The sequence below is a fragment of the Coffea eugenioides genome, unplaced genomic scaffold, assembly GCF_003713205.1.
Source record: "Coffea eugenioides isolate CCC68of unplaced genomic scaffold, Ceug_1.0 ScVebR1_2051;HRSCAF=3012, whole genome shotgun sequence".
Taxonomy (NCBI): Eukaryota; Viridiplantae; Streptophyta; class Magnoliopsida; order Gentianales; family Rubiaceae; genus Coffea; species Coffea eugenioides.
Genome location: NW_020862504.1, coordinates 19162 through 36220, shown reverse-complemented (window position 1 = coordinate 36220; position 17059 = coordinate 19162). Strand labels below are relative to the sequence as shown.

Genomic DNA, 17059 nt, shown 5'->3' with positions numbered 1-17059 from the left:
GCAAATAAAAGACAAATAAAAAGGTAACAACTAAAATGCAGACAATCTAAAACAAAATCATGAATTAGATGCAACATACAAATTATTTAAAAAAATTTGGTGTCTACACACATAATCTTAATTTTCAATGTTATTGTCAATCAATCAGCACTAGCCTGCAGCTAAAGTTGGTTGTTGTTTGTTGATAATGTAGAGTTGGCAAGAGAATTATATTAATTACATGTCCTCACACGATGAAGCACACGTCTACCTTGTAACAACCTCAAATATATCATTATCATTACTCTATAAAAGGTAGGATGAGTCTTGGTAACAGGGAGTGTAAGTGTAAACATATTTTGCTTTTAGTTTTTGTTTAGCCTAAATTACCCTCATGTCTTTTAATTAGAGTTATTACATTTCAATCATGAAACTAATAAGAAAAAATGAAAAGTTTCAATAAATTATATCTAAAAAAGATTGGTAATAAAAATTAAAAATCACGCATTTACAACTGTATTCGTCAATCATTTTCTTCAACTCCAATTATTGAAATATTCACATTCGATCCTCTCAAAGTTAACAGGCATTTCATTCATGTCAAATGATATATAGAAATATTTTTGGAGTTCTACGCCAAGAAGACTGTGATCGACACCATTCTCTGCAACATTCAACACACTTAAACATACCACATCTGAGTATACTTGCTTGAACAAATTCTCTCTATCTAATTCCATTGTTGCTCCATCAAAATGAAATGCTATTGTTGTAAAGCCCTTAAAATCCCTAAACAAGTGTCCAATATAGCAATGTTGATACTTGTCCAAAAAGAAATATCGTCTTTCTAATGAGTCTCCTATGTAATCAAGTTTCTCGTATGCAATATCATAAAGAAAACTCAAACTTGAACCTGAATCAATAATTGCACCCCCACCACTTTTAAAATTATCGATTCTTAAATCTTTTTTGTCATTAATGCCTTCAACATTCACGTAGTAATGGAACTCCCTAATAATAAGAGGAGTTGAGTTTTCAACTCCTCCGGACTTTATCCCTATGATCAGTATATTTTTTTCGTCAAATGGATCGTTTAAATTTTCAATACAATATGAGAACTCACTATTATCCAGTTGTGAAGTTAATGAGATTCCTGAAGGACCAAGCCCCGAGACACCATTGAACTTGTCTATGCAGCTATTTTTTCTAGTACATCCAAATAACGGATTTAACTCATGCGCTGGTTGGTTATCAAATGATGAACCGAAAATAAATCGTTCAAATGCAAGATTTCCACGAACAACGATTTCACCCAAATATTTCAATACATACCAGCAGAGAGTGGGTGTTGGAATACATGTCAATGGAGTAGATGAACAAAAGTCCTCGCACCTCACATTAGCAGCATATATTGAAGACTCCCCAGGCCAATAGTTTTTATAGAATGTCCTATTGCCGCCTATACCAGGTTTGCACTGAAGCCAAAGTAGATTACTACCAGTAACCAACGCAACCAATTGAGCAGCATCCCGTGAACCAATGTTGAAACCCATAAAAAACGCAGGTATTGATGTTTTAACAAAAATTCCAGTCTCGAAATCAGTATCATGATCTGAATCATCATTTGAATCATCTGAATCATCTTGTACTGTCACCTTCAAATCTTCTTGCATTGTCACCTTCAAGTATCTTAAGCGAGATAAGGAAATATGCAAATCCCTGTGTACGGCAGCATTTGTGTCAAAATAGAGGGAGTGAATAAAATTATAATGAATCATTTTCGTAACTATCCTACTCCTACTACTATGGCTGGTTCTTGGTATCAAAAGACGGAAAAGAACGATGGTTGTGGTGATTAGACGAAAGTTAGCCATACTTTCTGACTATTATGCAAAGGTTTGCTGCAAGCAAATGTGTAAATGTGCAAAGTGTTTTAAAGGATTCTCTCTTCCCAAATTTGTCAGCTAATGTAAAACAAATGACACATAATCTTAATTTTCAATGTTATTGTCAATCAATCAACAATAGCCTGCAGCTAAAGTTGGTTGTTGTTTCTTGATGATGTAGAGTTGGCAAGACAATTGTATTAATTACTTGCCCTCACACGATGAAGCACACGTCTACCTTGTAACAACATCAAATATATCATTATCATTACTCTATAAAAGGTAGGATGAGTCTTGGTAACAGGGAGTGTAAGTGTAAACATATTTTGCTTTTAGTTTTTGTTTAGCCTAAATTACCCTCATGTTTTTTAATTAGAGGTATTACAATTCAATCATGACACTAATAAGAAAAAATGAAAATTTTCAATAAATTACATCTAAAAAATATTGATAATAAAAATTATAAACTACGCATTTACAACTATATTCATCAATCATTTTCTTCAACTCCAATTATTGAAATATTCGCATTCCATCCTTTCAAAGTTAACATACATTTCATTCATGTCAAATGATATATAGAAATATTTTTGAAGTCCTACGCCAAGAAGACTGTGATCGACACAATTCTCTGCAGCATTCAACACACTTAAACATACCACATCTGGGTATACTTGTTTAAACAAATTCTCTTTATCTAATTCCATTGTTGCTCCATCAAAAATGAAATGCTATTGCTTTAAAGCCCTTAAAATCCCTAAACAAGTGTCCAATATAGCAAAGTTGATACTTTTCCAAAGAGAAATATCGTCTTTCCAAAGAGTCCCTTATGTAATCAACAATTGCATGTTCAAGTTTCTCGTTTGCAATATCTTCAAAGGAAACTCAAACTTGAACCTAGATCAATAATTGCACCCACACCACATTTAAAATTATCCATTCTCAAATCCTTTTTGTCAATGCCGAGCATCCTACCCCCAAAGCTAATGCCTTCAAGATTTACGTAGTAATGGAACTCCCTAAAAATAAGAGGAGTTGAGTCTTCAACTCCTCCGGACTTTATCCCTATGATCAGTATATTTTTTTCATCAAATGGATCGCTTAAATTTCCAATACAATATGAGAACTCACTACTATCCAGTTGTGAAGCTAATGAGATTCCTGAAGGACCAAGCCCCAAGACACGATTGAACTTGTCTATGTAGTTATTTTTTCTAGTACATCCAAATAACGGATTGAACTCATGCGCTGGTTGGTTGTCAAATGATGAACCGAAAATAAATCTTTCAAATGCAAGATTTTCACGGACAACGACTTCACCCAAATATTTCTATACATACCAGCAGAGAGTGGGTGTTGGAATACATGTCAATGGAGTAGAAGAACAAAAGTCCTCGCACCTCATATTAGCAGAATATGTTTAAGACTCCGCAGGCCAATAGTTTCTATAAAATGTACTATTGCCGCCTATACCAGGTTTGCACTGAACCCAAAGCAGATTACTACCAATATCCAACGCAACCAATTGAGCAGCCTCCCGTGAACCAATGTTGAAACCCACCAAAAACACAGGTATTGATGTGTTAACAAAAATTTCAATCTCGAAATCAGTATCATTATCTGAATCATCAATTGAATCATCTGAATTATCTTGTACTGTCAGCTTCAAATATTCTTGCATTGTCACCTTCAAGTATCTTAAGCGAGATAAGGAAATATGCAAGTTCCTATGTACGGCAGCATTTGTGTCAAAATAGGGGGAGTGAATAGAGTTATAATGAATCATTATCGTAACTATCCTACTCCTACTACTATGGCTTGTTCTTGGTATCAAAAGACGGAAAAAAACGATGGTTGTGGTGATTAGATGAAAGTTAGCCATACTTTCTGACTATTACACAAAGGTTTGCTGCAAGCAAATGTGTAAATGTGTAAAGTATTTTAAAGGATTCTCTCTTCCCAAATTTGTCATCTCATGTAAAACAATAACACATAATCTTAATTTTCAATGTTATTGTCAATCAATCAGCACTAGCCTGCAGCTAAAGTTGGTTGTTGTTTGTTGATAATGTAGAGTTGGCAAGAGAATTATATTAATTACATGTCCTCACACGATGAAGCACACGTCTACCTTGTAACAACCTCAAATATATCATTATCATTACTCTATAAAAGGTAGGATGAGTCTTGGTAACAGGGAGTGTAAGTGTAAACATATTTTGCTTTTAGTTTTTGTTTAGCCTAAATTACCCTCATGTCTTTTAATTAGAGTTATTACATTTCAATCATGAAACTAATAAGAAAAAATGAAAAGTTTCAATAAATTATATCTAAAAAAGATTGGTAATAAAAATTAAAAATCACGCATTTACAACTGTATTCGTCAATCATTTTCTTCAACTCCAATTATTGAAATATTCACATTCGATCCTCTCAAAGTTAACAGGCATTTCATTCATGTCAAATGATATATAGAAATATTTTTGGAGTTCTACGCCAAGAAGACTGTGATCGACACCATTCTCTGCAACATTCAACACACTTAAACATACCACATCTGAGTATACTTGCTTGAACAAATTCTCTCTATCTAATTCCATTGTTGCTCCATCAAAATGAAATGCTATTGTTGTAAAGCCCTTAAAATCCCTAAACAAGTGTCCAATATAGCAATGTTGATACTTGTCCAAAAAGAAATATCGTCTTTCTAATGAGTCTCCTATGTAATCAAGTTTCTCGTATGCAATATCATAAAGAAAACTCAAACTTGAACCTGAATCAATAATTGCACCCCCACCACTTTTAAAATTATCGATTCTTAAATCTTTTTTGTCATTAATGCCTTCAACATTCACGTAGTAATGGAACTCCCTAATAATAAGAGGAGTTGAGTTTTCAACTCCTCCGGACTTTATCCCTATGATCAGTATATTTTTTTCGTCAAATGGATCGTTTAAATTTTCAATACAATATGAGAACTCACTATTATCCAGTTGTGAAGTTAATGAGATTCCTGAAGGACCAAGCCCCGAGACACCATTGAACTTGTCTATGCAGCTATTTTTTCTAGTACATCCAAATAACGGATTTAACTCATGCGCTGGTTGGTTATCAAATGATGAACCGAAAATAAATCGTTCAAATGCAAGATTTCCACGAACAACGATTTCACCCAAATATTTCAATACATACCAGCAGAGAGTGGGTGTTGGAATACATGTCAATGGAGTAGATGAACAAAAGTCCTCGCACCTCACATTAGCAGCATATATTGAAGACTCCCCAGGCCAATAGTTTTTATAGAATGTCCTATTGCCGCCTATACCAGGTTTGCACTGAAGCCAAAGTAGATTACTACCAGTAACCAACGCAACCAATTGAGCAGCATCCCGTGAACCAATGTTGAAACCCATAAAAAACGCAGGTATTGATGTTTTAACAAAAATTCCAGTCTCGAAATCAGTATCATGATCTGAATCATCATTTGAATCATCTGAATCATCTTGTACTGTCACCTTCAAATCTTCTTGCATTGTCACCTTCAAGTATCTTAAGCGAGATAAGGAAATATGCAAATCCCTGTGTACGGCAGCATTTGTGTCAAAATAGAGGGAGTGAATAAAATTATAATGAATCATTTTCGTAACTATCCTACTCCTACTACTATGGCTGGTTCTTGGTATCAAAAGACGGAAAAGAACGATGGTTGTGGTGATTAGACGAAAGTTAGCCATACTTTCTGACTATTATGCAAAGGTTTGCTGCAAGCAAATGTGTAAATGTGCAAAGTGTTTTAAAGGATTCTCTCTTCCCAAATTTGTCAGCTAATGTAAAACAAATGACACATAATCTTAATTTTCAATGTTATTGTCAATCAATCAACAATAGCCTGCAGCTAAAGTTGGTTGTTGTTTCTTGATGATGTAGAGTTGGCAAGACAATTGTATTAATTACTTGCCCTCACACGATGAAGCACACGTCTACCTTGTAACAACATCAAATATATCATTATCATTACTCTATAAAAGGTAGGATGAGTCTTGGTAACAGGGAGTGTAAGTGTAAACATATTTTGCTTTTAGTTTTTGTTTAGCCTAAATTACCCTCATGTTTTTTAATTAGAGGTATTACAATTCAATCATGACACTAATAAGAAAAAATGAAAATTTTCAATAAATTACATCTAAAAAATATTGATAATAAAAATTATAAACTACGCATTTACAACTATATTCATCAATCATTTTCTTCAACTCCAATTATTGAAATATTCGCATTCCATCCTTTCAAAGTTAACATACATTTCATTCATGTCAAATGATATATAGAAATATTTTTGAAGTCCTACGCCAAGAAGACTGTGATCGACACAATTCTCTGCAGCATTCAACACACTTAAACATACCACATCTGGGTATACTTGTTTAAACAAATTCTCTTTATCTAATTCCATTGTTGCTCCATCAAAAATGAAATGCTATTGCTTTAAAGCCCTTAAAATCCCTAAACAAGTGTCCAATATAGCAAAGTTGATACTTTTCCAAAGAGAAATATCGTCTTTCCAAAGAGTCCCTTATGTAATCAACAATTGCATGTTCAAGTTTCTCGTTTGCAATATCTTCAAAGGAAACTCAAACTTGAACCTAGATCAATAATTGCACCCACACCACATTTAAAATTATCCATTCTCAAATCCTTTTTGTCAATGCCGAGCATCCTACCCCCAAAGCTAATGCCTTCAAGATTTACGTAGTAATGGAACTCCCTAAAAATAAGAGGAGTTGAGTCTTCAACTCCTCCGGACTTTATCCCTATGATCAGTATATTTTTTTCATCAAATGGATCGCTTAAATTTCCAATACAATATGAGAACTCACTACTATCCAGTTGTGAAGCTAATGAGATTCCTGAAGGACCAAGCCCCAAGACACGATTGAACTTGTCTATGTAGTTATTTTTTCTAGTACATCCAAATAACGGATTGAACTCATGCGCTGGTTGGTAGTCAAATGATGAACCGAAAATAAATCTTTCAAATGCAAGATTTTCACGGACAACGACTTCACCCAAATATTTCTATACATACCAGTAAAGAGTGGGTGTTGGAATACATGTCAATGGAGTAGAAGAACAAAAGTCCTCGCACCTCATATTAGCAGAATATGTTTAAGACTCCGCAGGCCAATAGTTTCTATAAAATGTACTATTGCCGCCTATACCAGGTTTGCACTGAACCCAAAGCAGATTACTACCAATATCCAACGCAACCAATTGAGCAGCCTCCCGTGAACCAATGTTGAAACCCACCAAAAACACAGGTATTGATGTGTTAACAAAAATTTCAATCTCGAAATCAGTATCATTATCTGAATCATCAATTGAATCATCTGAATTATCTTGTACTGTCAGCTTCAAATATTCTTGCATTGTCACCTTCAAGTATCTTAAGCGAGATAAGGAAATATGTAAGTTCCTATGTACGGCAGCATTTGTGTCAAAATAGGGGGAGTGAATAGAGTTATAATTAATCATTATCGTAACTATCCTACTCCTACTACTATGGCTTGTTCTTGGTATCAAAAGACAGAAAAAAATGATGGTTGTGGTGATTAGATGAAAGTTAGCCATACTTTCTGACTATTACACAAAGGTTTGCTGCAAGCAAATGTGTAAATGTGTAAAATATTTTAAAGGATTCTCTCTTCCCAAATTTGTCATCTCATGTAAAACAATAACACATAATCTTAATTTTCAATGTTATTGTCAATCAATCAGCACTAGCCTGCAGCTAAAGTTGGTTGTTGTTTGTTGATAATGTAGAGTTGGTAAGAGAATTATATTAATTACATGTCCTCACACGATAAAGCACACGTCTACCTTGTAACAACCTCAAATATATCATTATCATTACTCTATAAAAGGTAGGATGAGTCTTGGTAACAGGGAGTGTAAGTGTAAACATATTTTGCTTTTAGTTTTTGTTTAGCCTAAATTACCCTCATGTCTTTTAATTAGAGTTATTACATTTCAATCATGAAACTAATAAGAAAAAATGAAAAGTTTCAATAAATTATATCTAAAAAAGATTGGTAATAAAAATTAAAAATCACGCATTTACAACTGTATTCGTCAATCATTTTCTTCAACTCCAATTATTGAAATATTCACATTCGATCCTCTCAAAGTTAACAGGCATTTCATTCATGTCAAATGATATATAGAAATATTTTTGGAGTTCTACGCCAAGAAGACTGTGATCGACACCATTCTCTGCAACATTCAACACACTTAAACATACCACATCTGAGTATACTTGCTTGAACAAATTCTCTCTATCTAATTCCATTGTTGCTCCATCAAAATGAAATGCTATTGTTGTAAAGCCCTTAAAATCCCTAAACAAGTGTCCAATATAGCAATGTTGATACTTGTCCAAAAAGAAATATCGTCTTTCTAATGAGTCTCCTATGTAATCAAGTTTCTCGTATGCAATATCATAAAGAAAACTCAAACTTGAACCTGAATCAATAATTGCACCCCCACCACTTTTAAAATTATCGATTCTTAAATCTTTTTTGTCATTAATGCCTTCAAGATTTACGTAGTAATTGAACTCCCTAATTTTCAACTCCTCCGGACTTTATCCCTATGATTAGTATATTTTTTTCACCAAATGGATCGTTTAAATTTCCAATACAATATGAGAACTCACTACTATCCAGTTGTGAAGCTAATGAGATTCCAGAAGGGCCAAGCCACAAGACACGATTGAACTTGTCTATGTAGCTATTTTTTCTAGTACATCCAAATAACGGATTTAACTCATGCGCTGGTTGGTTGTCAAATGATGAACCGAAAATAAATCGTTCAAATGCAAGATTTCCACGGACAACGACTTCACCCAAATATTTCAATACATACCAGCAGAGAGTGGGTGTTGGAATACATGTCAATGGAGTAGATGAACAAAAGTCCTCGCACCTCACATTAGCAGCATATATTGAAGACTCCCCAGGCCAATAGTTTTTATAGAATGTCCTATTGCCGCCTATACCAGGTTTGCACTGAACCCAAAGTAGATTACTACCAGTAACCAACGCAACCAATTGAGCAGCATCCCGTGAACCAATGTTGAAACCCATAAAAAACGCAGGTATTGATGTTTTAACAAAAATTCCAGTCTCGAAATCAGTATCATGATCTGAATCATCATTTGAACCATCTGAATCATCTTGTACTGTCACCTTCAAATCTTCTTGCATTGTCACCTTCAAGTATCTTAAGCGAGATAAGGAAATATGCAAATCCCTGTGTACGGCAGCATTTGTGTCAAAATAGGGGGAGTGAATAAAATTATAATGAATCATTTTCGTAACTATCCTACTCCTACTACTATGGCTGGTTCTTGGTATCAAAAGACGGAAAAGAACGATGGTTGTGGTGATTAGACGAAAGTTAGCCATACTTTCTGACTATTATGCAAAGGTTTGCTGCAAGCAAATGTGTAAATGTGCAAAGTGTTTTAAAGGATTCTCTCTTCCCAAATTTGTCAGCTAATGTAAAACAAATGACACATAATCTTAATTTTCAATGTTATTGTCAATCAATCAACAATAGCCTGCAGCTAAAGTTGGTTGTTGTTTCTTGATGATGTAGAGTTGGCAAGACAATTGTATTAATTACTTGCCCTCACACGATGAAGCACACGTCTACCTTGTAACAACATCAAATATATCATTATCATTACTCTATAAAAGGTAGGATGAGTCTTGGTAACAGGGAGTGTAAGTGTAAACATATTTTGCTTTTAGTTTTTGTTTAGCCTAAATTACCCTCATGTTTTTTAATTAGAGGTATTACAATTCAATCATGACACTAATAAGAAAAAATGAAAATTTTCAATAAATTACATCTAAAAAATATTGATAATAAAAATTATAAACTACGCATTTACAACTATATTCATCAATCATTTTCTTCAACTCCAATTATTGAAATATTCGCATTCCATCCTTTCAAAGTTAACATACATTTCATTCATGTCAAATGATATATAGAAATATTTTTGAAGTCCTACGCCAAGAAGACTGTGATCGACACAATTCTCTGCAGCATTCAACACACTTAAACATACCACATCTGGGTATACTTGTTTAAACAAATTCTCTTTATCTAATTCCATTGTTGCTCCATCAAAAATGAAATGCTATTGCTTTAAAGCCCTTAAAATCCCTAAACAAGTGTCCAATATAGCAAAGTTGATACTTTTCCAAAGAGAAATATCGTCTTTCCAAAGAGTCCCTTATGTAATCAACAATTGCATGTTCAAGTTTCTCGTTTGCAATATCTTCAAAGGAAACTCAAACTTGAACCTAGATCAATAATTGCACCCACACCACATTTAAAATTATCCATTCTCAAATCCTTTTTGTCAATGCCGAGCATCCTACCCCCAAAGCTAATGCCTTCAAGATTTACGTAGTAATGGAACTCCCTAAAAATAAGAGGAGTTGAGTCTTCAACTCCTCCGGACTTTATCCCTATGATCAGTATATTTTTTTCATCAAATGGATCGCTTAAATTTCCAATACAATATGAGAACTCACTACTATCCAGTTGTGAAGCTAATGAGATTCCTGAAGGACCAAGCCCCAAGACACGATTGAACTTGTCTATGTAGTTATTTTTTCTAGTACATCCAAATAACGGATTGAACTCATGCGCTGGTTGGTTGTCAAATGATGAACCGAAAATAAATCTTTCAAATGCAAGATTTTCACGGACAACGACTTCACCCAAATATTTCTATACATACCAGCAGAGAGTGGGTGTTGGAATACATGTCAATGGAGTAGAAGAACAAAAGTCCTCGCACCTCATATTAGCAGAATATGTTTAAGACTCCGCAGGCCAATAGTTTCTATAAAATGTACTATTGCCGCCTATACCAGGTTTGCACTGAACCCAAAGCAGATTACTACCAATATCCAACGCAACCAATTGAGCAGCCTCCCGTGAACCAATGTTGAAACCCACCAAAAACACAGGTATTGATGTGTTAACAAAAATTTCAATCTCGAAATCAGTATCATTATCTGAATCATCAATTGAATCATCTGAATTATCTTGTACTGTCAGCTTCAAATATTCTTGCATTGTCACCTTCAAGTATCTTAAGCGAGATAAGGAAATATGCAAGTTCCTATGTACGGCAGCATTTGTGTCAAAATAGGGGGAGTGAATAGAGTTATAATGAATCATTATCGTAACTATCCTACTCCTACTACTATGGCTTGTTCTTGGTATCAAAAGACGGAAAAAAACGATGGTTGTGGTGATTAGATGAAAGTTAGCCATACTTTCTGACTATTACACAAAGGTTTGCTGCAAGCAAATGTGTAAATGTGTAAAGTATTTTAAAGGATTCTCTCTTCCCAAATTTGTCATCTCATGTAAAACAATAACACATAATCTTAATTTTCAATGTTATTGTCAATCAATCAGCACTAGCCTGCAGCTAAAGTTGGTTGTTGTTTGTTGATAATGTAGAGTTGGCAAGAGAATTATATTAATTACATGTCCTCACACGATGAAGCACACGTCTACCTTGTAACAACCTCAAATATATCATTATCATTACTCTATAAAAGGTAGGATGAGTCTTGGTAACAGGGAGTGTAAGTGTAAACATATTTTGCTTTTAGTTTTTGTTTAGCCTAAATTACCCTCATGTCTTTTAATTAGAGTTATTACATTTCAATCATGAAACTAATAAGAAAAAATGAAAAGTTTCAATAAATTATATCTAAAAAAGATTGGTAATAAAAATTAAAAATCACGCATTTACAACTGTATTCGTCAATCATTTTCTTCAACTCCAATTATTGAAATATTCACATTCGATCCTCTCAAAGTTAACAGGCATTTCATTCATGTCAAATGATATATAGAAATATTTTTGGAGTTCTACGCCAAGAAGACTGTGATCGACACCATTCTCTGCAACATTCAACACACTTAAACGTACCACATCTGAGTATACTTGCTTGAACAAATTCTCTCTATCTAATTCCATTGTTGCTCCATCAAAATGAAATGCTATTGTTGTAAAGCCCTTAAAATCCCTAAACAAGTGTCCAATATAGCAATGTTGATACTTGTCCAAAAAAAATATCGTCTTTCTAATGAGTCTCCTATGTAATCAAGTTTCTCGTATGCAATATCATAAAGAAAACTCAAACTTGAACCTGAATCAATAATTGCACCCCCACCACTTTTAAAATTATCGATTCTTAAATCTTTTTTGTCATTAATGCCTTCAAGATTTACGTAGTAATTGAACTCCCTAATAATAAGAGGAGTTGAAAATTCAACTCCTCCGGACTTTATCCCTATGATTAGTATATTTTTTTCACCAAATGGATCGTTGAAATTTCCAATACAATATGAGAACTCACTACTATCCAGTTGTGAAGCTAATGAGATTCCAGAAGGGCCAAGCCACAAGACACGATTGAACTTGTCTATGTAGCTATTTTTTCTAGTACATCCAAATGACGGATTTAACTCATGCGCTGGTTGGTTGTCAAATGATGAACCGAAAATAAATCGTTCAAATGCAAGATTTCCACGGACAACGACTTCACCCAAATATTTCTATACATACCAGCAGAGAGTGGGTGTTGGAATACATGTCAATGGAGTAGAAAAACAAAAGTCCTCGCACCTCATATTAGCAGAATATGTTTAAGACTCCGCAGGCCAATAGTTTCTATAAAATGTCCTATTGCCGCCTATACCAGGTTTGCACTGAACCCAAAGTAGATTACTACCAGTAACCAACGCAACCAATTGAGCAGCATCCCGTGAACCAATGTTGAAACCCATAAAAAACGCAGGTATTGATGTTTTAACAAAAATTCCAGTCTCGAAATCAGTATCATGATCTGAATCATCATTTGAACCATCTGAATCATCTTGTACTGTCACCTTCAAATCTTCTTGCATTGTCACCTTCAAGTATCTTAAGCGAGATAAGGAAATATGCAAATCCCTGTGTACGGCAGCATTTGTGTCAAAATAGGGGGAGTGAATAAAATTATAATGAATCATTTTCGTAACTATCCTACTCCTACTACTATGGCTGGTTCTTGGTATCAAAAGACGGAAAAGAACGATGGTTGTGGTGATTAGACGAAAGTTAGCCATACTTTCTGACTATTATGCAAAGGTTTGCTGCAAGCAAATGTGTAAATGTGCAAAGTGTTTTAAAGGATTCTCTCTTCCCAAATTTGTCAGCTAATGTAAAACAAATGACACATAATCTTAATTTTCAATGTTATTGTCAATCAATCAACAATAGCCTGCAGCTAAAGTTGGTTGTTGTTTCTTGATGATGTAGAGTTGGCAAGACAATTGTATTAATTACTTGCCCTCACACGATGAAGCACACGTCTACCTTGTAACAACATCAAATATATCATTATCATTACTCTATAAAAGGTAGGATGAGTCTTGGTAACAGGGAGTGTAAGTGTAAACATATTTTGCTTTTAGTTTTTGTTTAGCCTAAATTACCCTCATGTTTTTTAATTAGAGGTATTACAATTCAATCATGACACTAATAAGAAAAAATGAAAATTTTCAATAAATTACATCTAAAAAATATTGATAATAAAAATTATAAACTACGCATTTACAACTATATTCATCAATCATTTTCTTCAACTCCAATTATTGAAATATTCGCATTCCATCCTTTCAAAGTTAACATACATTTCATTCATGTCAAATGATATATAGAAATATTTTTGAAGTCCTACGCCAAGAAGACTGTGATCGACACAATTCTCTGCAGCATTCAACACACTTAAACATACCACATCTGGGTATACTTGTTTAAACAAATTCTCTTTATCTAATTCCATTGTTGCTCCATCAAAAATGAAATGCTATTGCTTTAAAGCCCTTAAAATCCCTAAACAAGTGTCCAATATAGCAAAGTTGATACTTTTCCAAAGAGAAATATCGTCTTTCCAAAGAGTCCCTTATGTAATCAACAATTGCATGTTCAAGTTTCTCGTTTGCAATATCTTCAAAGGAAACTCAAACTTGAACCTAGATCAATAATTGCACCCACACCACATTTAAAATTATCCATTCTCAAATCCTTTTTGTCAATGCCGAGCATCCTACCCCCAAAGCTAATGCCTTCAAGATTTACGTAGTAATGGAACTCCCTAAAAATAAGAGGAGTTGAGTCTTCAACTCCTCCGGACTTTATCCCTATGATCAGTATATTTTTTTCATCAAATGGATCGCTTAAATTTCCAATACAATATGAGAACTCACTACTATCCAGTTGTGAAGCTAATGAGATTCCTGAAGGACCAAGCCCCAAGACACGATTGAACTTGTCTATGTAGTTATTTTTTCTAGTACATCCAAATAACGGATTGAACTCATGCGCTGGTTGGTTGTCAAATGATGAACCGAAAATAAATCTTTCAAATGCAAGATTTTCACGGACAACGACTTCACCCAAATATTTCTATACATACCAGCAGAGAGTGGGTGTTGGAATACATGTCAATGGAGTAGAAGAACAAAAGTCCTCGCACCTCATATTAGCAGAATATGTTTAAGACTCCGCAGGCCAATAGTTTCTATAAAATGTACTATTGCCGCCTATACCAGGTTTGCACTGAACCCAAAGCAGATTACTACCAATATCCAACGCAACCAATTGAGCAGCCTCCCGTGAACCAATGTTGAAACCCACCAAAAACACAGGTATTGATGTGTTAACAAAAATTTCAATCTCGAAATCAGTATCATTATCTGAATCATCAATTGAATCATCTGAATTATCTTGTACTGTCAGCTTCAAATATTCTTGCATTGTCACCTTCAAGTATCTTAAGCGAGATAAGGAAATATGCAAGTTCCTATGTACGGCAGCATTTGTGTCAAAATAGGGGGAGTGAATAGAGTTATAATGAATCATTATCGTAACTATCCTACTCCTACTACTATGGCTTGTTCTTGGTATCAAAAGACAGAAAAAAACGATGGTTGTGGTGATTAGATGAAAGTTAGCCATACTTTCTGACTATTACACAAAGGTTTGCTGCAAGCAAATGTGTAAATGTGTAAAGTATTTTAAAGGATTCTCTCTTCCCAAATTTGTCATCTCATGTAAAACAATAACACATAATCTTAATTTTCAATGTTATTGTCAATCAATCAGCACTAGCCTGCAGCTAAAGTTGGTTGTTGTTTGTTGATAATGTAGAGTTGGCAAGAGAATTATATTAATTACATGTCCTCACACGATGAAGCACACGTCTACCTTGTAACAACCTCAAATATATCATTATCATTGTGACAGCCCCACCTTCCCCTAAGGCGAACCAAAGAGGTTAGCGGACTGCCTGCCCAGCTCTCGCCAGGACTAACGGTGCAGTATAGAGCGATCTTTCACGTTCCGGAACTTATAACGCGCGCAAATAAGGCAAAAGGGCAAAAAAACCCAAAATAAAAGAAAATGAAACCCGGAGTCGGCCATGAATAGTAACCGACTCGTCCGAACCCAACCAAACATCGAATTACATAAACCACATAACATTTAGCCTTTACAAACCAAAAATGACATTTAAAAGTGATACAAAAGTCGCTCCATATATGGTTTGCCAAAACAAAAGTGAAAACGGCCCTAATGATACATTTAGGGTCCCATTTTATATACAATACAAAAGAGTCATTCATCTAGTTCATTTGGCAACCATTTATCAAAATTCATTCCAAAAGTGTCATATTCCTGTAAGGAAAACAAAAGGAATGGGGTGAGCTAATTGCCCAGTGAGAATACAACTCAAGCAACCAAGTTCATGGATACCTCAAGCTTAACAGTCCAATTTACCAAAATAAATAAAGCCACACATTAATAATGAGGATAAAAGGATACGGGTGGCTCTCAAGAGCCCTTTTCCTCGTTTGAATTCTTGATCGGTCTCATTGACTCTCCGTCAATGTTTGAAAAGTAACCAACTGTAGACCCCTCTTCTCTCCCATTCCTTCCACCAAACATCCCCCTACCGGGCCCGCACTCCAAACACTTGCACTGTGGTATTACTCGAGTATACCGGAATCAAGAGTCTCTCATACTACAAGATTCCTTATAACTTTACCCAAGGCTCATTAATTGTCACGACCAAACCCTTGTCGGCTCGATTCAATCAACTACCAATGGGGTTGAGCTCAATGATAACATTTGTGGTCGTTGGATACTTGTCCAATCGATATCAAGTCATGTATTTCATTTCATATATCAGTTCATATAACTTTCCAATAACTTTCCAATAACTTTTCAATAACATGTGAAACAATAAGTGAGAGTGATAAAGTACACTCTCACATCAATCCATTAACATACAACATCTCAAGGTCAAATATCAAAGCCATATAATAGCACACAAGTGAGTAGTACACTCACCAATCAATTAAGTGCTATTTCATGCACTTCCGTCAGGAGAATGTCGTGAGCTATCGTCACGCCCTAGAACATGTAAACAAATACCATAAGACTCGATAACGAGTCATAAAGTCAAACCAATTATCGCCCAATAGGGTTTCATGTATGGAAATTCAAGGGTTAAATACTTAACCTTTACTCAAGTCGAGAATATAGTTTTCTAAATCTCGAGTAAAAATTCGGGCAGCATGCCCTTTGTGTTTACCAAATTTTCCAGCCATAAGGCTTCATTATTTTTCTTCAATCACAACCCAACAACACACATATAAGCATTTCATGTCAAGAGCCGTTCCATAGCTCACAATATCATAAAACAACAAACCATACCGAGCCATAAACAACACCAATTCACAACCCCAATAGGGTTTTATAAACATATACAAGCATGAAAGCAAACCAGAAATTAAGAAAGGCTTTAATGTTGGCCTTGATAAGAAAACCGGTTTTGACGTCATAATGCGGTAATGGCACAACTCTCACTACAATTATCGGTTAGGGGTGTAAGACCCACCGTTTCGAAGCTATGAAACAGGGCTACAACAATATAGAAGGTCACTCAATCCAGTTCCTGACCCAACTAGGTCAAAAATGCCAAACACTAAACCAGAATCACCAAAACAGGTTTGCAAAACACAGAAAACTGTAATCGGTATATCTCAGT

The 17059-nt window shown here is 34.8% G+C and overlaps 4 protein-coding genes across 4 annotated transcripts; all 4 read right to left on the bottom strand.

Annotated features, from left to right (window-relative positions):
• Positions 1-515: 515 nt before the first annotated feature.
• Positions 516-1652, bottom strand: LOC113756197 (aspartic proteinase CDR1-like). The gene has a single exon (XM_027299961.1). It carries the CDS (start codon positions 1650-1652, stop codon positions 516-518), a length of 1137 nt encoding a protein of 378 aa, XP_027155762.1.
• Positions 1653-2739: 1087 nt separating this feature from the next.
• On the bottom strand, positions 2740-3651 carry LOC113756196. The gene is made up of 2 exons (XM_027299960.1): positions 3355-3651; positions 2740-3195 (listed from the first exon to the last, which is right to left on the bottom strand). The coding sequence occupies exons 1-2, from the start codon at positions 3649-3651 to the stop codon at positions 2740-2742; spliced, it is 753 nt and encodes a 250-aa protein (XP_027155761.1).
• Positions 3652-4261: 610 nt separating this feature from the next.
• On the bottom strand, positions 4262-5398 carry LOC113756195 (aspartic proteinase CDR1-like). Its single transcript, XM_027299959.1, has one exon. It carries the CDS (start codon positions 5396-5398, stop codon positions 4262-4264), a length of 1137 nt encoding a protein of 378 aa, XP_027155760.1.
• A 4816-nt stretch (positions 5399-10214) lies between these two features.
• LOC113756193 lies at positions 10215-11126 on the bottom strand. Its single transcript, XM_027299958.1, has 2 exons — positions 10830-11126; positions 10215-10670 (listed from the first exon to the last, which is right to left on the bottom strand). Exons 1-2 carry the CDS (start codon positions 11124-11126, stop codon positions 10215-10217), a joined length of 753 nt encoding a protein of 250 aa, XP_027155759.1.
• Between the last annotated feature and the right edge of the window lie 5933 nt (positions 11127-17059).